General features: G+C 36.9%; 1 protein-coding gene across 2 annotated transcripts in view; it reads right to left on the reverse strand.

The window, feature by feature from the left end:
* The window catches only part of HTT (huntingtin), an 88,210-nt gene that overhangs the window by 17,830 nt on the left and 46,049 nt on the right, over positions 1 to 24,331 (reverse strand). For both annotated transcript variants that reach the window (XM_054202107.1, XM_054202106.1), the window contains 18 exons: positions 23,537 to 23,653; positions 21,555 to 21,677; positions 20,781 to 21,019; positions 19,423 to 19,565; positions 15,971 to 16,178; positions 14,382 to 14,523; positions 12,972 to 13,151; positions 11,321 to 11,497; positions 10,987 to 11,063; positions 8,694 to 8,832; positions 6,909 to 7,031; positions 5,824 to 6,037; positions 5,470 to 5,615; positions 4,798 to 4,975; positions 4,428 to 4,523; positions 3,144 to 3,331; positions 1,812 to 1,938; positions 517 to 617 (listed from right to left, as the gene is read on the reverse strand). In XM_054202107.1, coding sequence (XP_054058082.1) covers positions 517 to 617; positions 1,812 to 1,938; positions 3,144 to 3,331; positions 4,428 to 4,523; positions 4,798 to 4,975; positions 5,470 to 5,615; positions 5,824 to 6,037; positions 6,909 to 7,031; positions 8,694 to 8,832; positions 10,987 to 11,063; positions 11,321 to 11,497; positions 12,972 to 13,151; positions 14,382 to 14,523; positions 15,971 to 16,178; positions 19,423 to 19,565; positions 20,781 to 21,019; positions 21,555 to 21,677; positions 23,537 to 23,653 — 2,718 coding nt within the window. The remainder of the gene's footprint in view (positions 1 to 516; positions 618 to 1,811; positions 1,939 to 3,143; positions 3,332 to 4,427; positions 4,524 to 4,797; positions 4,976 to 5,469; positions 5,616 to 5,823; positions 6,038 to 6,908; positions 7,032 to 8,693; positions 8,833 to 10,986; positions 11,064 to 11,320; positions 11,498 to 12,971; positions 13,152 to 14,381; positions 14,524 to 15,970; positions 16,179 to 19,422; positions 19,566 to 20,780; positions 21,020 to 21,554; positions 21,678 to 23,536; positions 23,654 to 24,331) is intronic.

Raw genomic sequence — 24,331 nt, forward strand, 5'->3', positions numbered from 1 at the left:
TAGAAGCCCAATCTACAACTGTGAGCAAGAGACATGTGCACGCATCTCCAGGTCAATTCATTTTCAGTCAAAAGAAATCTTACCGAAGAAACTCCCCTTGAAGGCTGATAATTAGATAGCACAGATAATTGCAGTAATACATACTAGTAACAGTGAACTAGCATATTTCCTATAGGCACAGTTCTCTCACACATTGTTTCCTTCAAAGTTTTCGGAGTTCCTATTGTGCCTAAAGCCAAGCATCTAATCAAGCAAACTATGTGCATGTTGAATGACATACTAATATAAAGTTGAAACAGCTTCACTAAAATTTTTCCATAGTATTTACATGCATGCAGAAGCTTTAAGCCAGAAGATGGATGTGTCTAAACTCACAGGGATATAAAGACAAGGAAATAAAACAGAAATAATTTCTTAATTTTAGTCACTACTTTTCTGCTTCACAGGTTTACTAATAGAAAAATTTTTCTTAGTTTAATTAAAATTTAATTTAAAACATTCAGTGAATGACATTACCTCTTGTTGGTTCTCCTCTTGGTCCATTACAATAGGCTGAGTTACAAGCACACCAAGCAAAGTAGCCCAAGTCTCTTCAAACTGAGTACGGCTGATCCAACCTATGGAAACATTCAGAGATAGCCATTTATGTCTTAACACAAATTAAGGCATGGAACAACATTTAAAAAATGGTACATTGTTTCCATAGATTTAATTTCATACCATTTCCTATTCGATTCATCAGTATTTGTAATCACTACAGCTTAAATTTAAGTGTTCCATTTTAGAAAGTGACGAACTCTTTAGAAGGGTTCTGAACATAATATTATTTAAGTGGTCCTGTTGGGGTTGTTTCTTGTATACATTTAAATATTTTGATTGTCCAACTTGTGAAGCATAGCGATCTATCAGGTTTTTCATAACACAAAAAATCATCCAGAAAATTGTCCCACTGTCAGAGGAAACCAAAGCTGGTGCAGGGTGCAGAATCCCATAACGATCCAAGAAATCCTCAATGTCCTAAAAGCAAAATGACTGAATTGCCCAGAAATAGGCCATTAAAATTCAAGCATTTCTCAGAAAGTTTTTACAAACAGATTTTTACCTATAAAAGACTGCAGAGGATTCCTGAATAATACCCTGCTGTTTATACTAACGATATCTAAAGAATCAAAAATGAGAATGTCATCTTAGGCATTACAGTGATCAAACAGAAATCAGTGCTACACTGTAAGTCAGTCAAATATTAACCTGTAGATCAGAGGGGAAAAAACCAAAACAAACAATAAACCCAAAGAACTCCTGTGAGCATATGTAAAGTTTGATGCATTACCTTTGACACTCTAATCGGTTGACAAAGACTTGAACTTATCTTAAGCCCCACCGCTCTTTCAGTAAGCCTTGCCATATTCAAAGCTTTGCAGTGACAGCATCTCATATAAAATATTGTGTCACTAAATTATATTTATATACTATGCATGAATAAAAAAAGGGGGGGTAAGCAAAACATTCTCAAACATACTGTCAAGTGTATGCTCCAGAAAACAAGTGGCTGTTCTACAGAGCACCCTGAAATCACCTCACTGAGTAGGAATAGTTTTTGACTTTATGTTATTTATAATTTTTTTGTTTGCATTGAGCAAAACGTAAGAATTATTGCAACACACTTACTAACCTGCTTTGGAATATTCTTTCTCTTCCACATAAGCAACAAAAGTAAACAAATGGTACCAGATTCAGTTATCCAGTAACTTCACAAAACAGGTAAATGCCCAATAAGAGCCAACTATATTAATTTTCAATTTTGTACATACCAAGTATATTAATGCGATAGATGAACTCCTTAAAGATTTCTTTTTCTTGAAGAAATTCTACTGGGATTTCAGGAAAAACTGTGCCGAAGTCACCTGCAGGCTTTGGTGACCAGCCTAATTTCCAGACCTGATGAAATATAAAGAAAGACTATTTATCCAAAACAGAAATAGTATTAACATGATAGCCATAAATATATACGCACCATTCAAAAGCAATGAGATAGTAATTCTCCAAATACAAAACATTTAAAGATTAAATATTTAACACAGCTAATACGCATTTTACAGTGCATTCCTAATTAGGGGTTGGTTTTTTTGCATATTTCTCACTATGAATTAATTATTCAGTCCTACTGTCCAAGTTTGGACATGAAAGAAAGTAAGCTTAGAATTCAGTTTAGAATTTAAGTGCCAGGGAACCCCTAGATTGTGCAGAAATGATGCTGAAAGATGATTCAGGGAAAACAGTTCCCATACTATTGATGGCTGAAAAAGCACAAAGATACATCTGAGAGGGGCAAAAAAGTCTAAATCCAGAAAATTACTATCTTTTGACATCCCCTCGAAAACAGAGTACTGATAAACAGTGAAAGGCCAGAGAAAGGGCCTCGAACACATCAGAAACACCCCCTTTACCTAATAAGCATTAGAAATGTTTCTGATAATGGTTTTGAAGCTTATCAAAACTTAAGTAATTTCACAGTACTAACAATACATGGAGGTAATCACGAGATGTTCTTAAATCCACGTTACAGCGGCCAAAAAGAAACGATTGAAATACCTTGTGCAAAGGACAGCGACAGTAGGAAAGAACAGTAACATACAATCCAAAAGTATCTGCATGGTGTACCATGGTATGGTACCACACACAAATACCTGTGTTAGTTCAGACACCTCAGCAGCATTGCATCATTGTGGTACTTAACATGACAGAAAATGAATTCGTCAATTCCGGTGTCATAAAGAAAACAGCAGCGTAGATTTTGCTCTCTTTCCAGGGTAAGCAATCCTACTGAGCAGGAGGAAATATTAGCCCTAACAAAGCACCCACGTCACTGCTTGCTTTAACTACCACCTGGGCATTCTTTCACATAAGAATGTAAGGAGCAACTACGCTCCTTTCTAATCAACTCTCTGATTCCAAAGTGAACTCTTATTTGATATCTTTACAATGTTTTTCTACTCAGTGTTTAAAAAGACAAACCAGCTGATCAAACTAGCTAAAGGTTGAAGTCCTATTGACATAAAACTTAAGATGCAGCACCGTATTTGGTTTTCAGAGAGTTGTCCAATAGCCTTTAAAGTCCTGAAAACAAAGCATAATGAACATACCAAAGGAGGTACTCTGGTGTAACTGTTCACTAGAGGCAGCCTTGCTAAACTGATGATGATGTTCTTGAGGACAGGAGTAAGAAATGCCGGAATACTGCTGTTTCTTTTGTGCCCCAGTGACAAGACAGTCTGTAAGCATTCCACCATCTCAGCTACGATTTCACATGCTGCAGTAATGTGTTTAGTTTCTTTGTTGGGAGGAAAAGAAATTCAGTTTTATGAATCTATTCAAAAGACATGTAATTTAAAAAGATACAGAAAAACAAGAAATGCTTAATGAAAGAGTATGTTGACTAAAAAGGACAAAATCACAATAAAGATGTAGACAATATTTCAGCTAGTTGAAGAATACTACTATCACCCTCCCTGCAATGTCTTGCGTTGTTTGCCAGTCTCAGTGCTGGAGATAACCAGTACCTGAGAACTGTCAGCTGAGCAGCTCACATGCTAAGCCCAGCAAGAACGGGCCACGTGAAATTGTAACAAATGCCCTATTCAAAGTGACCAAACTCATCTGTTTTATGAGAAAACAATTGCATAGCTAGTTCTATGTCAAATCTGACAAGCAGGTAATTTCTGTAGATGGAAGTGGTATCTTACTGTACCGGCACAGCTGGGTGTGGAAAACAATGCTGTCCACACTCGTGGACTACACTTGACCTTCATCTCAACATACTGCTCCCCTACTGCAGAAGGGCAGATAATGAATCTGCCATTCGCTTGGAGAAATTCTACAGCTTGGAGAAATTCTACAGCTTGGAGAAATTCTACAGCTTGGAGAAATTCTACAGCTTGGAGAAATTCTACAGCTTGGAGAAATTCTACAGCTTGGAGAAATTCTACAGCTTGGAGAAATTCTACAGCTTGGAGAAATTCTACAGCTTGGAGAAATTCTACAGCTTGGAGAAATTCTACAGCTTGGAGAAATTCTACAGCTTGGAGAAATTCTACAGCTTGGAGAAATTCTACAGCTTGGAGAAATTCTACAGCTTCCACATGAAATTTAAAAATCCCTCAACGCTTTAAAAAGCTCAGTCTGCAGCGAGCTGCACAGCTAATAGAATCCCCCAAAAGAAAAAAGTGCATTAATGTTAACTTTCAAGAAGAAATAACTATATCTGTTAAAAACATATCAACCTATATTTAATAAACATTTATCAAATACAAAAAAGGTCTCAGATGAACTCTCACTGTTAAAAAAAAAAAAACAATAATGGAAAGGGTACCTACTAATACTTCTTCATTGAAAGTTAAAGGCAAATGTGTAATTCACTGTTTACTTACTCTGTGAGTTTGAATCAACTTCACCCTCACTTAAGCCTTTTGAAGTATTCTTCTTTCTTTCAGGACTAAGTAGTTGATTACCAGGTTCAACTGCAACTAAATTAGACAAAAATATTTAAAAGATACAGCCACTACATATCTCATATTCCATTTTTCTCCTCAAAACCATGGAGTAGTTAAATATTTATATCTGCAAGGCATCAGCCAAGTTCAAAAGTAAACACAAAATTCTAAATGCAGTAAAAATAAATTTGTCAAAGAAATAATTAAAAAGGATTCAGAGGACATATTCCAGACACCTAGCATTTGATCAGTGATGACTAACAATTTATTAAGAAAATCTTCTCATAGCTGTTCAAATTGGACTCACCTGCTTCTATGATAAATCTAACGCAATTAATTAAGGAGCAAGCATATGTCACATTAACTGCAGAAGCCAGCAAATTCCAGAGACTAGACTGCTGTAATGTCAGACAGCAACAATCCAGAGCAGCTTGGAGATCTATACTTAATGGAATCTGGTCGTGCATTAAACGCCATGATAGTGCCTGTGCAAAAATAAAAGTTTCCCATTAATAGCAAATTCTTGCAAGAACTTCTAACTAAAGGTGCTTTTGTTTTGGTTTTTTTGGGTTTTTTTTTTTTGTTTTGTTTTTTTTTTTTTAACTCAGCAGTATGTGAAGTTTTATTAGCAAGGTGTATTGATTTATTTCCTCACAGAACAGAATGTATTTTAAGTACAAGAAAATTATGAGCATTATATACTGTCTATTCAGTGTCCCAGAAATCAGTGCAGGGCCATTCTCCCAAATGCCAAGATCATTCCAGCATTCAATCAACCTCGCCTTGTAAAAAGCTGCCCTTGTCCCATAAGCCCATCTGATTTACTAGCACAGGTCAAATAAAATAACTGCTGAAGAACTTTCTACAGTTAAGACAAGAAAGTCAACATCAAAAGTAACTCAATGGTGATAAGCTCAAGTCACAGTTGTTCCCTCTCCCAACATTTCATCACATCATTAATTATGCTGTAGTTTCTTACCTCTACTGACATAACTACGAATTTCAGGATATCATCCTCTTTGTCAGGAGGAACACGGAGACCAGCTGGTAGTTTTGAGAGTAACAATAAATACTGAGCCAGTGCACGACAAAGTGTCATCATAGACTGATACATCACCTCATCTCCTATAAAATAAGACTGGATGAAATCTAGCAGTTTGAATTTTTTCCTCTCAATTTTTTCAGAATTTTTTTTTTCCAGAATTATTCATAAGCACTTTTATGCCAGGTATCTTAATTTTGTTTAAATAGTAAGTTCATGTATTCACAAGACACCTGTAAAGTACCTTTGAAGAAGAGAGAATAAACTTAAGAAGACCATTATTTCTATTACCAAAGATATCGCTTAGTTTTTTCCAGTAGGCTGATGGCTCAGGTGGCAATAGCGGTTGAAAAACCTGATGGCTGGCAGGAAGGTGTTGTACAGCAGTAGATACATGATCCAGAGTTACCCTCCGAGCTGTTTCAAAGAAGCTACTTTTCTGGTCTCTTGAGATTTCATTCATGCCAAGGCTTAAACAAGGTGCTAACAAGCTTAGGTTGAATTCCTGAAATCAAATAGCACATAAAAAGTAAAGAAATCGCTTTTAAAGAGAAGCTAAGTATCTGATGGTACTATTTGGGTATACTAGTATGGTGGTAAATTAACAGTTTATTAATGAACTTGTTATTATGACCTCTGCTCTATTCTGGTGTAACAAAACTGTAACTGAGCCCATATTTGATCCACATTTAAATTCCAAACACTACTGTACTGGAAAGAAAAAAAATCAATATTCTTATTCCAAATTTTCAGATCAATAGGTGAATAATGCTTAAGGATGACCTACATACAAGGAATCTTCAAGTAATATGTTCACAAGCAAATAAGTCAAACAATCTTTTTAAAAAGAGTTTCCCACTATTATTTCTGGCACCAGCAGCAAATGTAATGTAGAGAATTTGAACAAAATATGTCCTTAAAAAACCAAAGTAATAGATACGAGTTGTCCTTTACGCCAGATTTACTATCTGTGGCCTGTTAGTGGCATATTGCAAGTCGTCTAGCACAGATATTTAAACTGTTATAGAAACATCGGGCCTTGTAAGAGACTGTATGGCAAAACGAGAAGATTATGTAAAATGGTAAAAAGTGGATTTTTTGTGATTGCAATACGTAAACTAACCCTCACTTCCACTCGATACACCCAGCCTGTACTACAGAAAGCTAGTATTAGCAGCATTGCTAGACACAGAAATGAAACATATCTACTATTTTAGTTTCCAAAATTAAGTTAAATTCAAGAAGTGAACTACCAGTACTATGTAAATTTGAAGTGTTTACATTTAAGAATCTAATCTATTAATACTACCAATAAGAACATTAGAAATAATTACATCCTCTTCAGCTGACTGTGTTTCATCTGACAAGGAATTTACCTTGCTGGTCATGAAGGAGTTCAGGTCGGGCTGAGGAATCCTATTTACCAGCTCTGCGCCTTCTAACAGTGCCGAGTCAGACTTGATGCAACACTGTGACCTCACTAGTGACACATACCAGTCCTTTAATAATTAAAAAAGGTAATCTATTAGATACTCGTTTTCAGAAAATAATACAGTTCATGGAGTCAGGGGAAGAACTGCTCATTGGCATTGACTTGTGGACCGTTTAAGAGATCACTAGGCCACATTTATGTCAAAAAAAGAAAAAAGCGAGGCAAAACAGACCACTGGTGAACAGACCACCTTAAACTAGACCAATGGATGTTCACTGGCAAGTCACCTCTTTCCATAGAGTCTGGATAGGAAATGAAGGAAAAAGAGGCTTAAGATATAGCACAGGTATATGTATTAGGATCCTAAAGATGAGGAGAACAGCTAGAAAAAAACCCTGGAATACTCAGTAGTCACACAAACATAACAGTAATAACAAAACAACCCCAAAACTATAACCAAGAAAGAAAAGTCTTCAGATTCAAATAAATCAGCAGATGAACCTAACATTTGTATTTTAACTCTCACTGAAATAAATAGAGGCCATCACACATCACTGCAAATTTACTCCTTAAATTATTATCAATGAGCTTACAGTAGTTAGTTAATAATTTATCTAATTTAACTAAGGAATATGAAGAGGCTCTGTTATCCCTTTTCTGTGTTTTCCTTCTCATAACTGGACATCCTGAATTTGCTGATATTAATTAGAATGCAACTACGTCTGTCAGAGTTCAAGGATCATCTGGACAATGCTCTTAGCCATATGGTTTAGTTTTAAGAAGTCCTGTGAGGAGCAGGGAGTTGGACTCGATGGTCCTTACGGGTCCCCTTCCAACTTCAGATATTCTATGATTCTATGAACTACATAGGGGTTCTGGAGGAAGCACAGAAAAAAAAAATTCCTTTGTCCAGGATTTACCATTTTTTGGTTAATTTGAGGACAGAAAGCTATGGGTAAATGGTTTCTGGGCACAAACAGCGTTTCCTCCTGCTGTCTAAGTATGTCTCAGTCTCTCTCCTAAGTCAATGGGTTCCTCGACTACTTATCAGTCTCCTCCAAATGGTCAGCTAATCAAATAATTTTTGCCATCTCAGTTGCATACATTTCCTATTACTGTGTACCACCGTGGAACATGAAGGAATGAAAAGCAGAAATTATCTGTGCCATGGGACAAACTGGAAAGAAAGGAAGACTCAGGCTCCAAAAGGCTTGCTCTTAGTCTCCCACCCTGCTTTGAAATAAATGCATCTAAGTACATGCAAGACAGAAACGGTTAAGTAGTTGTGATTGTTCTCTGAAAGTAATTTAAAGCTGAGAAGTCGAAACCAAGAAGTAATGCTTAATTTCCAAGAGCCAACCAACAGTTTTCAGCAAATGAATTAAACTGATCACTGCAGTAAACACATCAAAAAAACAAGAGTATATATCTGTCTCTACTGAACCTTATATAAATCTTTTCATTAAAGTTACACAACGAAACAAAACCTGATAGTTTTTCACAGCACTGTAATGTAACAAACATCTATGCATGTGCTAATTATTCATCCCAAGTTCAACAGTCAGCCAACACATACGAAATCATTCACTGATCTATATTTGAGATTCACTGACAATTCTGAGAACACTAACTGCATAGTAAAAATAAGCTGTACTTAAATATTTTGTAACAATGAAAAGCTTGTTTACAGCCAAGGCACTTTAGTGACTCTTTCTAAACATAATCTTACTTTGTCTAGAATTACATTCTCTAAAGCTGGTTGGTCTTCTCCATCTAGTGGGTGTGAAGTAACCAGAGGTGAAGGACTAGCTGTGTCCGGTGCTACCATAAGACGAAACCTATCCAAGAGCGAGTAAAGTCTTTGGTGTCTGAAAATAGAAGAACACATCAGGAGAGAGCTAACTTACTCAGTTTTGTAAATCAATTAGAAATAGAAGACAGTGAGCCAATTCTAATCCTGGGAGAGAAAAGCAGTGGGATCTTTAAGTTATTCACTGGATATATGCAGTCATACGATGTAAGACTGCAAATTTTACCAGCTATCAGTAGCTGAAACAAATGAACTCAGCACCAACAGCAAGATTTAAATTTAATTTAGATTTAAAATCTGCACATGCTTAAGCATAAAATGCAAGCTGCTCAGTTTTCTTTATGCAGTAAATTTTTCACGAGTAAGAAGAATCAAAATTAGTGTACAGATTATTTGATTGCAAACAAATGCATTCTAACAGACACCAAACAAGAATACACTAAAATTGAACTTTTCTTTCTTAAAAAAAAAAAAATATATCAAGAATTCCAGTTTGTGGATTTATGTCAGTGTTAGGGGCTTGGGGTTTTTTTGTTTGGGGTTTTTTTATTCCATTAATGCTACCAAGAATTTCTACATAAAGTCATTTGGAGATTTTGTAGTTTCTTAAAAATTCAAATGTAATGTTACATATGAAGGCACATTACTATCAATCCACTGCAGTCTTGGGCTTTAGATTCTTTCCTGCTTCTTCTTTCTTATTTCAGTCACTAGATATTAACCTCAAACAGCAATGACATCAAGAGGAGTTAATTAGACATTTTCCAACATTAAATAAAGCTTTTTCAGAAACTGGATAATTTGCTGCTTTTTATAACAGCAAGTAACTTTTACATAGTTAAAAATTTTAACACAGTTGTCTCGGGGGAAAAAAAAAACCCAAAACAAAACACCCAAAAAACAAGCTCACCCAGCTTGGACTCAGAAAATTCTGCAAAGTTTGAGGAAACTCACCAAACTAGGTGGGAGTGTTGATCTGCTTGAGGGTCAGAAGGCTTTACAGAGGGATCTAGACAGGTTGGATCAATGGGCCAAGGCCAATGGGATGAGGTTTAATAAGGCCAAGTGCCGGATCCTGCATTTTGGTCACAACAACCCCGGGCAACACTACAGGCTTGGGGAGGAGTGGCTGGAAAGCTGCCCAGCAGAAAAGGACCTGGGAGTGTTAGTGGACAGCCGGCTTAACATGAGCCAGCAGTATGCCCAGGTGGCCAAGAAGGCCAAAAGCATCCTGGCTTGTATCAGGAATAGCGTGGCCAGCAGCAGCAGGGAAGTGATCGTGCCTCTGTACTTGGCACTGGTGAGGCCTCACCTCGAGTACTGTGTTCAGTTTTGGGCCCCTCACTACAGGAAAGACATTAAAGTGCTGGAGCATGTCCAGAGGAGAGCCACCAAGCTGGTGAGGGGTCTGGAGAACAAGTCCTATGAGGAGAGGCTGAGGGAACTGGGCATGTTTAGTTTGGAGAAGAGGAGGCTGAGGGGAGACCTCATTGCCCTCTACAACTACCTGAAAGGAAACTGTAGAGAGGCAGGGGTTGGCCTCTTCTCCCAAGGGAATAACGACAGGACCAGAGGAAATGGTATGAAGCTGCAGCAAGGGAGATTTAGATTAGGTATTAGGAAGAATTACTTTACTGAAAGAGTGGTCAGGCACTGGAACAGCCTGCCCAGGGAGGTGGTGGAGTCACCATCCCTGGAGGTATTTAAGAAACGTGTAGACATGGCTCTTCAGGGCATGCTCTAGTGCCCAAGATTATTGTTTGTGGTGGGGTGTTGTGTGTGGGGTTGCGGGTGTGGAGTTTAGTAGGTGGGTGCTTTTTTTTTTTTTTTTTTTGTGGTTGGACTTGATCTCAGAGGTCCCTTCCAACCACTAAGATTCTGTGATTCTGTGAAAATAAAGTTGTTTTTGGTAATGTAGCTTTTGTCAAGGAATTAATTTGCGGTTGCTGTCTCTAAAAAGTTAAATACCGAGTGGGATACAGGAGAGAGAATTTGATGTCTTCAAGCATTTAGCTTGATTTAATTCTTAAGTATATTGCAAATTCAACTCAGCCAACATGACTGTACTTGTGACAGAATATGCCTTCATCTACAAAAATGACCCACTATATTATCTTTAAGAAAAAACCCAAATGTTTGAAAAAGGAATTAACACAATTAGTACTAGAACATTACTTAATTCAGCATTTTAACACATACTGGTATTATTTACCTTGTTGCTAATCCACTGTTTTGAAGGTATTCCTGAATTCTATCCAGTTCTTCAACTGGTAACTGAGTAATGCTGTTCTATAGGAAAGAGTCAAAAGAATTTTATAGGACAGAAATAAGTAAAATACCCACAGGTACTTTGAACAGATTAGGAAAATTACAGGCAGATAAAGTGTAATGTAAACATTCACGTATCTGTATATTAAATAAAAAAATTTCCTTTCCAGTGAAATCACTTAAACTTCATCACACTTTGATGTACTTTAAATCCTTACACTTGATTTTATTGCTAGCACTACACAATCTTATTCACAAATGAATTTATTTATCTTTACCTGTAAAGTTGCAGCCAAAAGCATTTCTACCCGACGGCAAGCCAGCGTGTCAACCATGCGAGCAAGTACACGGAACGGAGTACACAAAAGTTTATCAACATATAACGTTAGGACAGCCCCAGACTGGCTGAGATGTATTCCCTCTAGGCACTGTAAAGTCTTCTTCAGAGTTGTGGGCTAGATGTTGAAACGAAACAAAAAAAAAAAAGCCACACAGAAATAAAAGCAATCAGTTGGAATACAAAGATCTCAAAGCTAAAAGGAAAGGCATTTAGAAAAAAACAGCAGACAACTAGCTGATCAATATAATAATCTATATATGAATACAAGTTACTGAGTTCTTTAATTAATAAGAACACTAAAGTTGTTTGATGTTTAACTGTAAAAGCTTACTCTAACAAACAGTAAGCAAAAAGTAGGGAACAAAACTTTCAGGGAAAAAAGCTAGAAAGACTTAAGTGGAATTATAGAAAGCTTTGAAAACAGTGAGAAGCTTGAACTCTTGCTGGAAGAAGGTAGGAACATGAATGTAGTCAACAGAAATCCAGATACACATTAAAGATTTTTTGAGCACATGTTTAACCATAGAAACAGCAATGGCTACTCAGTATTAAAACGGGGTGCAAAGATTTTTTTTTTTTATATTTTTTTTAAATCTGAGCACCAATTCAGCACCAATAATCTAAAAGCATAAACGCGAAGACAAACTTGTTTGACTTGTGGAACCAATCTTGTTTTAGAGCAGACTACAAATACCAGCTATTCTAATTTTACTGATTTTTCTGATAATCACCAAGCATTTCACTGAATGACTACATCTTCCATTCAAACACGTTTAGTTAAGTTCATTCTATCAATTCTTAGACACTAAAGCCTGGATTCACTTCACCTAACTTTAAAGTGGTTTACTCACGTGCCAAAGCACTAACGCAGTTGCACTAGATTTGCAGAGAGACAAATGGAAGAGACAGGAAACGCTACCAGGGTACTCAGGGTGCAGTGGCATTGTCCTCCATTAGCTCTAGAGGATGCCCAAGAAATGACATTGCCAACTTGTGAGTGCCCAAGATTAGGTGGGATGCATACAACCTTACATCCCTATAAAACATCATCCACTCCTTTTTATTTGAAAGCTAAAATAACCAACCAAAATCATACGCTGAATTTCTGAAGCAGTATTTCCCTCACCAAGAGACTACAAGTTGTGGAGCAGATCAATGGAGAAGGCATGAGCTTGCAAGTCATTTTCACGTTGATAGGGCCTGTGAGGATGGACTGGTTCCTATTCCTGCCTCTGTAGTTAGTAGGTTTGTTATTTATGCTACCAAGGTACCAAAATCAAAGGCCAAAGTTACAGCTTTAATTTACCCTTCAGATATTTATTACGCAGGGGTAACACCCAGGAAGGAATAAAAGCAGCTTAACCAACTTTACTTGAATTCACAGATTTGATGGATTGGAACACATCTGATACTGAAGTTGCAAATATATTATTAAGGTTCATTGTCTGCATTTTTAAAGTGACTTTGAAAATAAAATTAGAACTTGATAAATGACCCAGAAATGTCAGAATTTGCATACTTATCAGTTAAACTTATGCTGAAATATAAATTACTCTATTCTTTAAAAAAAGTCAAAAAGTTAAACTTACAGCTGCAAGATTCTCACACCGTGATTGAATGGCCTGGATGAAGAGACCACTCGCTGCTGAATTCCTGTGAACAGCACTAATAAAGTCTTGTACTGGAGGCTCATGGGACAGATTAATCAAGTCTTGAACATGATTCACAATAAGCCAGGTCAAGTGTTCTGAATCATGCAGGTTTTGACACTAAAGGGGAAAAAATTAAAACCTGATTCCAGCAATACCCATGTTAAGCGTTTAATTACTAAAAACTTTACCTGACAGAACATGAAGTTTTTCACATATAATTCTATTTTAAAATAATGGCATAAAGCGTCTATATTTTAATATCACCATCATTATTTTTACACGACAAATGTTCCCAATGCTTTTGATCTTGTTGCAAATTAAGAGATTTATAATGAATTTGTAAATCATTTTCTTTTAAACACTAAAAATCCAGGTTAGAAACAAGTAAATTGAGAAGGTCGATTCAAAGATGCCACTTTTGATAAAATGCTGTTTGAGATAAACATGCACACACAGAATCGTCTTGTAAAATGTTATTTTCATTTAGGCTTCTTTTTAAAGATTTCTTACTACTACTGGCCTTAAATACAAGATGAATCATTTCTGGAAACCAAATCCAAAAGGATTTGTCAGTAACTAATTTTAAACCTACAGAGGCTATGTGTGTATCAACAAAGCAGTGCAACGCAACATGGAAAGATCTGTAGAGCTAACGAGGTGATGCTGAGAGGCTGACACTCCCCAGTAAAGAGGTTTTGGAGGATTCTAATCTGAATCTGGTGACTGAATCTCCATTAGTTCTTGAAGTGCTTCTTAAACATAGCTTTTGGTTTAGTTGAATCTGAAAGGAATGCAGTTTGCTTGCCCTAAAACTGCTCTGCAATGCAAACCAAAGTGCAATACTAGATATTACAGGAAGATTCACTTCAAAAATTCCCAATGAAATAAAATGCTAATATTGAGGCAGCAAGAGGCTGAAGCTACTGGAACTGCTCTCATCAGAGAGCCAAAATGGAAGTTAAATGTTAATGTAAAACCTCTCCTCTTAAGGTATAGAGAAATTTGTTCTCTCCCTGACACTGCACTGTGATGTTGGGTAGTCTAACACTACTTAGTGTGCTCCTAGCACCTCACAAGTAAGCGATATGATACCCAACAGATAATTCTATTACCCATCAGGTATCCTTTACAAGACGAGAGAATTCTCAGCTCAGAATAGAAGAAAAATGCCAAATGAGGTCATACCTAACCTTACAGAAGCACCACCTGAAAATAAGACGACTAGTTTCACAAGTCATCATTTTTCACTTGCGAACCAAACAGATCCAGTTACTGCACATCAGTTATAAGAGACATCAGCATAATAACTCAGAATTATAGTTATAAAATTCATAATTCAGAACTTACAACATAGTCACAAAAAAGAATGAGAGCTCCTCTTCTCACTATCTCTCGATTGCACATGCCACGTTTAGATTCTGAATCCGATTCATCACTGTCTCCAGATATCTGAGGGCTCAGCAACTTAGTAGTAGAAAGACTGTGTCTCCTGCAGGAAGCACATTATATTTTGTTACTATTTCATCACTATATTTTATTACTATGGCTACTGAAACATTAACTATCAAATTGCATGGAATATCCTACCAATGTCCTTACACACTATCTATTTTCCTAGAAACTTAATTCAAAGATTATAGTGTTTTGAAGCAGACGCTTTGCTTTCCATCAGCTCTTTACTTTCTAACAATTGTAGTACCACCTTTTTGTTCTGTGTTTATTACTTCCTTAGATAATCTGAAGAACTTCTAAATAACCTGTTCAGTTCTTCAGAAGAAAAGCATGGGCTATTGTGTCTCTGGTAAGATAACAGAACCTAAAACTGTATTTTATTCTCAAGCCAAATCAGGGTTCTTGAGCATTTAAGTCTAGTGTCACATTGAAAGTCATGAAAAAAATAGAGGTGATATTGGTAAATCAAAAAAAAAAAAAGATAACTTCAACAAATAGTAGATGCCACCTTAGCTATTTCAGTAGCCCTACTTTGCTCATAAGCCTGGTAATTACATGTTTCCTCAAATTAGAATAATTTTTTTTTTCCATATCATGAGATTGAACTGAGGCAAGAATCTCACATTTGAGCAAGTATTGAGCCACTTGTGTTGTAGAGCAAGATTAGTCTTCCCCAACTTTTACTACACAAGCATCAGAAATGTCTCCCCAAGTCAGTTGTTAATCTCCCTCTACAGTTAACACAGAGGGATACCCACCTACATAGGTGTTATCCTCCTTACTCCCGGAGGACAAATCATTCCTATTCCCAAAAGGTGGGGAGAACTACCTTCAGACCAAAATCACATTCATTTTAGACCAAATCTTCAAATTTCAGACAACTAACATTAAGTTTTTACTATGGTGCTTGATGCTAATGAATCAGCATGGTGCTGATACTATGTTTTGATAGCATTTAGTAACAGACCCACTGAGAACAGAGAACAGATATAACTCTAGTTACAGTATATATACAGTATAGTTACAGATATAACTACAGTATACTGATCAAACTGTATTTTTCTAAACACAACAGTGTATATCATCTGCGCTGGCTGGTTATTTGCTAGAAGGTAAAATAAGAAGTCTCCACAGGAACGTGAAATATGAAATAATAAAGGTTTTGTTATAGTTATTTCCATAATTTTAATTAAAAGTAGCACACAGATGAAGCTTTCTTGCCTTAAAAGCAAAAGCGTTACCTGTCAGTTCTTTTGAGGAATAACCGAGTGTAGAAAATTTTTTTCATTTGAAAGACATACTGATATCAGAACAGACAACATGTATACATGTAAAGTAAATGCAGAACTATATTTCAGAATCCAAACAGTACTATTCAACAGGCTGACAGGCTTAGCAGAAAAAAAGCTAGATTTTTAAAATATAATTTTAGCAAATATAATTGAGACACACTACTACTATTAGGGATCATAAACAAATCTTACTTTGGGGTTTGATGCACTTCTGACCACCAATTGTAGTTGGTATAATTGACAAGAAGCAGGATTTGACACCAGAGAAGAACTAAAGAAGGATGCGTGGGAATCATGGATTGAACAAGTTCGCTCAAACTTTCAAGGGTATAGAAACTACCATCAGATCCATCTCCTGTAAAAAGTCTGGTGGCTGCAGCTGTGATTCTTCTAAACATCCCTGAAAAGAACGAAAACGTGTTAGAGTAACTATGCTCTAGTCTGAATTCTGAAGTTTTAAAATTATTCAGGGTACCCTGAGAATACAAATCTTGTTTCAAAAGCCACTACCATTCCTGGAAGAAAGTTATATCCTAAGCAGTTTCACAAATGTAAGGCAAGTCACGGAATTTGCCCAAAGGCTGGGTGTAAATCAGTAAAGACCAGCTCCTGGACTCAATAAATAATGCTTTAGATAGGTTTCATTACAATTCTAGTCTACCTTCATAACTCTTTCTCTCTCATACATCAAAAAGTTTATCTGATACATGAAAACCCTAACCAAATTTAAAATTGTTAATTATAGAGCAGGCTTTGAGTTTGGTTCTTTTCTTTGTTTGTTCTGCTTATAAAGTAAAACACAGAAGTTCTAGTTAAGAACTATGCTGTAACTACTATCCTACACACTAAGGAAGATTGCTTACAAGTATCCTACTTCGGATGAGGGCTTCCCAAACACATTTAGTTGAAACTATACTGATAACCTCCCACCCAATTTCTAAAGTGCAAAATGTAAATGTTTTTAAGTGGAGAAAAGTCAGTATCCTGCATACTGAACCCTCCATGCAAAAGCTGAATTTTGCTTTCTGCCTTGCTGATTCTGTATTCATATGCCAAAACAAAGGATGGGAAAACAAGGAAATCTGACAAACTTAAAGTTGTCTAAAGGTACAGAACTTTTTGAGTTTCTACAAGAAGATAAGAGCAGGGAAAAAAAGGGGTTTCTTCAGAACCAGTTAGAAACCAAGGACTAATCAGAATAATGAAGGAGATCTGTAGTGTTGCTTGCTTGCCTTTTGCCAGATATACAGAAAACTGAAGCTGTAAATTCCACAGCCATGTGGACCAGTTTAAGCTGCCCCCAGGACCGATAAATATGCAACGTAAATAGCAAAGAACAGGAAAAATAACAGAGTCTCAGAACTCAGGTCCCACTTACTAGCAAGCCAGTGCTAGTACCTTTCCAGCTTCCTGCATTTGCAGTAATTGCACCATCTAGTGACTTTCTACAGTCATGAAAGCCACTGCATGCTCTTCATTTTGTCTATGCCTTTCATTTCTACTAACTCCAGAGTAGCACACTGAAAATGTTCATTTCTAATCTGGTTACTTCCTATAGTTGAATACACAGGAGACAGCAATGCTGTCTATAATGGGTGAGAAGACAAAACATCCAAGTAGAATAGCGTGCTCCCTGTGTTCCCAGGCTCAAGTCGCTATAAACTGCGCCTGTAGTTAGGAGAATATAACTTAGGGAGAAAAAAAATATAGAGGTTTTAACCCAACAAAAGTATTACAAAACCAGGCACTTAGTACCTAAACTAATTAACTAACCTAAGCCTAAACCTGAAAGAAAATGCTACAACATAAAAATACAGCCCAGATTTCTGAACAACTTTCCTTATGTTACACCACGTAAGGTAACCACATTGCTACTGGTACTTAGAGTTGTTTTGTACTATTACATTAAATTCATTAATAGACATGACGCAATACACATACCCCAGTGCTCCGCATGAGTATTTTAATATTTCATTTTGATTTTGCATGAAAATGCCTACATAGTTCCTGGCAAGACGCACAGTGCAGCTCGGAAGCCAGTTGCTGCAGCAGAAGTAGCTGAGCCTTCCCTTTCCATTATCCCCAGCTCCCACGTGGAAAAACCCACTTCCCTGATTTCAGTCACCAGCTTGATTTTCTGATTTCATTGGTCCTGGCTTGACACCATTTAATTAATTACTCCAAATCACCTTGGTATAAGCTATTTGTTATAATATTTGTTTCAAGTATAACAGAAATTAAAACAAAGATCAAAGGAAGGCTCTGGTAATTATCATCATATTTTGTGCCTCTTCACACACAATCCTGGAGTTTGGAGGACTTTTCTTAAACCAAAGCTCTCTTATGACAAGTCAAAACATAAAATATCACCCACCACATCTGCACAAACTCTCACAACATAATTCAACTGGTTTGCCATTCACTTTTCTACATGTTACTGTGACTGAAGACTAGGAGTAGTAAAGCTACTGAAAGTTGAATCAAGGCAGTGCAGAAGCTTTGAGCTTTGACAGAGAACCAGTTGAAGACCCAGAAAACTTCCATCAGCACTTTATTTATTTTAAGTCTACACCTACGATACTTATGTTTGCAAAAAGCAGCTAGTAGCAATGACAGGAACAGAGCTAAGTTTTTTTCTCAAGAAAGGACTTTAACTGAAGTCTGTAGGAAGAGCTTAAAAAGAAAAAAATATTGGAGGTTTTGGGGATACAATGGAGCACACGATCATGTTAAATATCTAACAATAGTATTCTGTATGCACTTCTTTGTTATTTGCACACGCTAAGTAGTGAAGTACTGTAACTCCCATTTTACAGCCAAGGCCATGGAATGCAAAGTTCCTCGTCTCGTATCTGTAAGGAAGTCTATGAAGAACCAGAGACTTGTGCCAAGACTTTTTAAATTGCAGCCAATTACTGTAATCCAAGGTTGGATTTCAGTTGCAGGCTGAAAATCAGAAGGCAAAAAGGACAGTCACAGTAAAGAAAGAATAAAAGAAAGCGATGATAGCGCCACTCATAGGAAAATAAGACTAAGGAATCAGGGTAAGGACTAAGGAATTACCAGAGGGCCAGAGACTAGATATTTAGCAGGAGACACGTAAGGCAGAATTCCTAAACCTGAAGAAAGGAGCTCAAGACTAGCTAGCTGGAACAGTACTGCCTTTCCTACTTTTCTGGTTTTTAGTTTTGGTTGGTTGGTTGTTTTGGTCGGGGTTTTTTGGTATTTTTTATTAATTATTACAAGGTAGGTTACTGTTCTTTGTCATGATTCTAAACTAGTGATTTGTAACTCAAGTACTTTAAGCCTGGACATACCTATCAACCTCCAAATTGAGAAAAAACATGAGAAATACCCATGCCCCAAATCTGGAACACTGTGCATTTTTGGACTGGAAAATTTTAGACAGTTAAAAGGAGAGGTAAAGAGTCATTAGTTACATTTTGTTCCACATAGACAGAAGAAATGTGAAAAATGTGCCCTGCATGCACGAGCACAAAGTTGGGGAGGTCCTTTATACTGAGTAGGATAGAATGTCTTCAGCACCTACATGTTCCTTCTCAGTAGTTCAATGCATTCAACAAGTACTGAAAAACCACCCTGCCACTGCATGCTACAACACAAGGCATTGTTTGAAGTATTACCTGATTTGAAGATATGTATTAAACACATAAGCAGCGTGCCCAGCTCCTGGCAGTAGAAAGTATGTTGCTGCTCATTCATGTCCACTTTCAATTGTTTGGTAACAATATCTTCCAGTAGAATGCCAACCAGTTGTAATAAGAACCTTGAAAAAGCACATAAGCAATCAACAGAAGAACTATCAATGCAACACCTCTCAGAATAAGATAAGATTTGCCCATGGAACTCAGTAAGTCTGAAAAATTAAAATAGGAAGTCCTTGTCCATTCATCCTAAATTAAACGCTACAGGACAGGTTAACCTAAAACAAATATGATAATACTCATCAGCTAAAGTCATGATAACATGCATACACCAGCCCACCTCACTTAGCATTCAAAATACTAAAGTGTCTTTATAGTGATTTGCAATGAGCTAAAACACACCGTGACAGTTACCACAGCTTAGCTGAGGAGTGATAACTCAGCAAGTCACAGTAACTCAGCTGTTTACAGCCTCATCTATCCACACTCTACCACATAGGTTCCAATATCAAATCTCCAGCCAGGGATAAAAGATCAAAACAACCACTAAAAAAGGGCATTTGAGGAAAGCCATCCTTGGTCCTGGCCATTATCATTCCTCAACTCCTGTTGGACATAAGGTTACGTTAAGGGAGTCCAGAAGCCCCTTTTCCCTCTACCCATCATTCAGCTCACTGTGAGGGTGGATAAAACACAACATTTTATTTCTATCTGAATCTCCATATTTGAGTAAAAAGTTCTTATTTTCTTAAACAAATAGCTATTTCAAATGCTTCCCACCAGATTAAAACATTATGCCTTGATGACAAACATGTCAACATGATACCATCACCATCTCTCCACTCTTCTTTTGCCTGAAGTTTGTCACTCTGAGGACATCAGCACAGGAAACTAACTAGACAAAATAGGAAATAAAGAGCAGGACTAACTTAATAGATTTGAACCTATCTGCTGCCAAGATTCTAGTACAGAACCTGGGCTTGTACTAAGGGGATGACTCATCTTTCAGTCCCCAAACTGAGAGAAAGGAAAGGGTTAATCAGTTAAGTCTTTGGACCTGATTTTAGTAAGTCCAAGATTCACCCATTTTAACAACTCCATTAGGTCCTTCACTTGGCTCCAGAACAGGTATCAGAACAGTCTAAAGTCCCTATTACAAACTGTTCATCTCCTCCCTCTACTGTCCATCTCATTCCTTCCTCCCCACACACATCTTTCATATCAACTTATTAACAGACTTTATTCCTAGCGGATAACACTTCTATACATGGCACAATATACATGGGATTTCTCAGAAACCTTAATCTTTTCCTGAAGTTATTCGGAAGACAGCATACCTAGAAAATGTCTCTTCAGGCAGATATTTAGCCTGTTTAACCTCAGTGCAATCCTCTGGTGCGGATAAGTTATTTTCTCCACGTCTCAGTCTGTTAATTGCTTGACATGAAATCAAATACGGTGAGAAGGAAAGCTCTTGTATACGGGACAGAACGATGTCTTCTGTTGACTGTGAAATCAGAACTCTAAGGATAGCTAAAATTCCAGAAATCCATAGCTGAACAGTGCTCACTGATGCCTAACACAAACACAGAAATTAAGACAGTTTAACTTCAAAGGTATTCAACACAACATAGGAATGTAGTAAAAAAATTAACGTTTTCATTAAGTGTTGTATAAAATCAGATCCTTTTGAGAATGGAGCAAGCAGGAAATAACTTTTATGTTCAAGTCTTCCAAAACGCTATTCTTGTGGTAACTGTCAAGCTTACGTTCACTCTGTTAAACAACCTCTCAACTATAAAAACAGTACTAATACTTGCGTAACAAAAATGTGATTTACCTCTCAAACGGCATTCTAGAATTTATTATAACAGTATGTTTCTCTACGTTCCTGATTCTCAAAATACAAAATGAAGGCAAGTAATCCATAAGCAGAACGTTCCTGCATAAAGTGCTCCCAGTTGGTAAGTCATATTAGTTCTAACCAATTCTTTGCTAAAATCTGCTGCAGGTACATGAACACCACGTTGCAAATTAAGAAAGAGAAGCACATACTCTTTTGTTTTGCATGAAAACACCAGATTCTCTCTTCTCTGGAAACAATTGCTTACCATTGTTTTAGGAGTAACAAACATACTCCTTAAAAGCATGTCCACAGGGCGAAGCGATGAAGGAGCCAAAATTTCAAACAAAGTGTTCAATACTCCTAGAGCATCATGAGAGTCTATATGCATCTGTAAAAGAACACAAAACTAATTTATAACTATCCACTAAAGGTAACTGCAACACAAGATTACCATTTTGTGTTTTAAACATTTCTATGACAACCTGTGTGTAATAAAGCTGTCCTTTACAGTACAAAATACAGAGCAACCAAAAGCTATGAAAAGTAAATTAAAGTTTCCTTGCAGGCCTTCCTACACAGGAGTTTTGAGAACAGAGACATAAATCCATCACATGAAATTCAATATACACATCTTATATATTTTATTACAAGAAATACACCATGTTTGGAATGAGACCAAAAGACTGACTTGTCATAAAATTTAAAAACTTTTCTTCCCCCTGCACATCCTACCAGGTATATGTATAGAGAACAAAGCTGGTTGTGAATACACTTAAGCAGGTAACTATAAGGAAAAAAAAATCCCAATCATCAGAAAAGTGAACAGCTACAAGGGTATTACACTACAGCTACAGAGGTAGGACACCTCTCTTGATCAGTTTTTTTAAAAAATTATAAAACAATCAAATGTAAAAAGCAAAGGACTGGACTCAAAATCTGGATGATGCTATCTTGCCTAAATAATTTGACAGTTGAACATGCCCACAGATTCATACAAAACAAAGGCAATTTCAATTTGCCAGCATTTTAGCTTTGCTCAAAAACTGATGTCTGATCCACAATAACTGCCCACTCTCCCCAACCATGAGATCTCCTAGTGGGAGTTGGGATCCTCCATCATGGAGTCAAGAACACTAAGGGCATAATGTCACTAGTTTTACTCTTTTATTCTTGAAGTAAGCGTTTCTAATTCCAGGAAAGATGTATCAAAGATAAGTCCTCTGTTGTTTAGGGAGTAGCACTGAAAAGTCTTTCTCCTAAAAGGAGTCTTCTTTTCTTTCCAGATACAGAGGGTCTACTCTCCACCTCCAGTGTGCAGTCCAGTGAAAGAGACTTGCACACACTGGAGGGAGGCTGAGCAGAAAGCTACAGAGATGGTTACAGGCTTGGAGCACCTGCCATGCAAGGAGCAGCTGAGATTATTCAGCCTGGAAAAGGCACAGGGGGATCATTATCAATGTGTACAAGCATCTGACCAGGGGAGGCAGGGGGAGGAGATGACACAAGTACAGAAGAAAGAGCCAGAATCTTTTCAGTGCTGTCCAGCACCAGAATGAAAGCCAACAGGCACAAGAGGAAACATGGGAAATTCCATTTAAATGTTTTTATTTGTTTGTTTATTTATTTGTTTTCCATCTGTGCGGATACTCAGACATGGAAGAGGTTGCGCAGAGAGGTTATGGAGACACCATCCTTGGAGACTGGCAAAACTTGACTAAACATGGTCCTAAGCAATCTACTCCAGTAGACCCTGCTTTGAGGTGAAGACAATACCTAGAGGTCTGTTTCAACCTCAACTATTCCATGACTCCATGATCTATTAAAACACTTTTGGACTACGTCTTTTCATTCTCCTCACTAAGAAAAAAATGCAACTAGGCACACACTACAGTTACAAAAAAATAAATTTTGACATTCCATAAATATGGGAGAACCTTCACATCATTTAATAAGTGCTCTGATATAATCATGTATGTAAGAGACAAACAATGAGCTTCATCTGGAAACAACCTTGAAGACACTGCATATACACATCATGCACTTAAATATGACCTTCATCACTCAAAAGACGTAGTTTACCCTGCAGTAATTGTTTTTCCAGCTACAGCAACCACACTGCCAAGAAAATCTGTCTTCACATATTAAAAAAAAATATATAGAAAAATCACAATACCCAAAGCCATTATTGATATATATATTATAACAATTATTTTAGATGGTTCTAGATTAAAAAATTAATGTAACAACCTGTTGTTTTGCAAGCATTGGGAGAATAATATCAGCTATTTGCCGGGACAATCTTTTCCATTTGTCTTCATTTTCTTTATGACACTGTTGCAATACTAAGATGAACATTTCTAGCACCTGTGGGAAAAGTCCAAAAGAATGCAAGTAAACACCCACACTAACAGGAAACATTTAAGTAATACCATAGTGGGAAAAATATTTACTGTTTCATCCATCTACCAAAAGGCAAAAAGAAAAGAAAACTAACATGAGAAATCATACAATATTTTTAAACCCTCATTTTCAGGTTAAAAGCTTGTTCTTAGTTGTGACTTTTTTTTTTTTTAAGAATTTTCCAGTTACTTTTATAAACTAGAAAAAAAAGCTTTCTTGGAGCTTTTTAAATGTCATTTGCCAAAAGACTGCTCAAACAACTAGAGAAGGGATAGTAAATCTAAATGCTGCATCACATACTCAACAAAGGGGAGGAAGGAAAAGAGCAATTTCCCACTTGCATACTCTTTCTTTACTCTAGCTCAAAGTTTAAATTTGGCCAAGGAAACAGAATAGACATTTTTATGGAGTTCATTCACCTGAGATGTTACTTTTATATGAAAGTGTATAGGAGAGCATACGATGGAGCACACCAATACCAAGGATCACTCTAGCAGCTGAATGTGGTATCAGTCTGAGGATTATAGAGACCACACTTCCAAGGATAGACAGGCCGAAGACACAGCAAGCAGGAATGTTAGTATATGGACTGGGAAGTGGGACAGAAGAATCTGTTTCAGAAAACTAGTTAAACAGAGCACT

Source organism: Rissa tridactyla, chromosome 5 (assembly GCF_028500815.1).
Source record: "Rissa tridactyla isolate bRisTri1 chromosome 5, bRisTri1.patW.cur.20221130, whole genome shotgun sequence".
Classification (NCBI taxonomy): domain Eukaryota; kingdom Metazoa; phylum Chordata; class Aves; order Charadriiformes; family Laridae; genus Rissa; species Rissa tridactyla.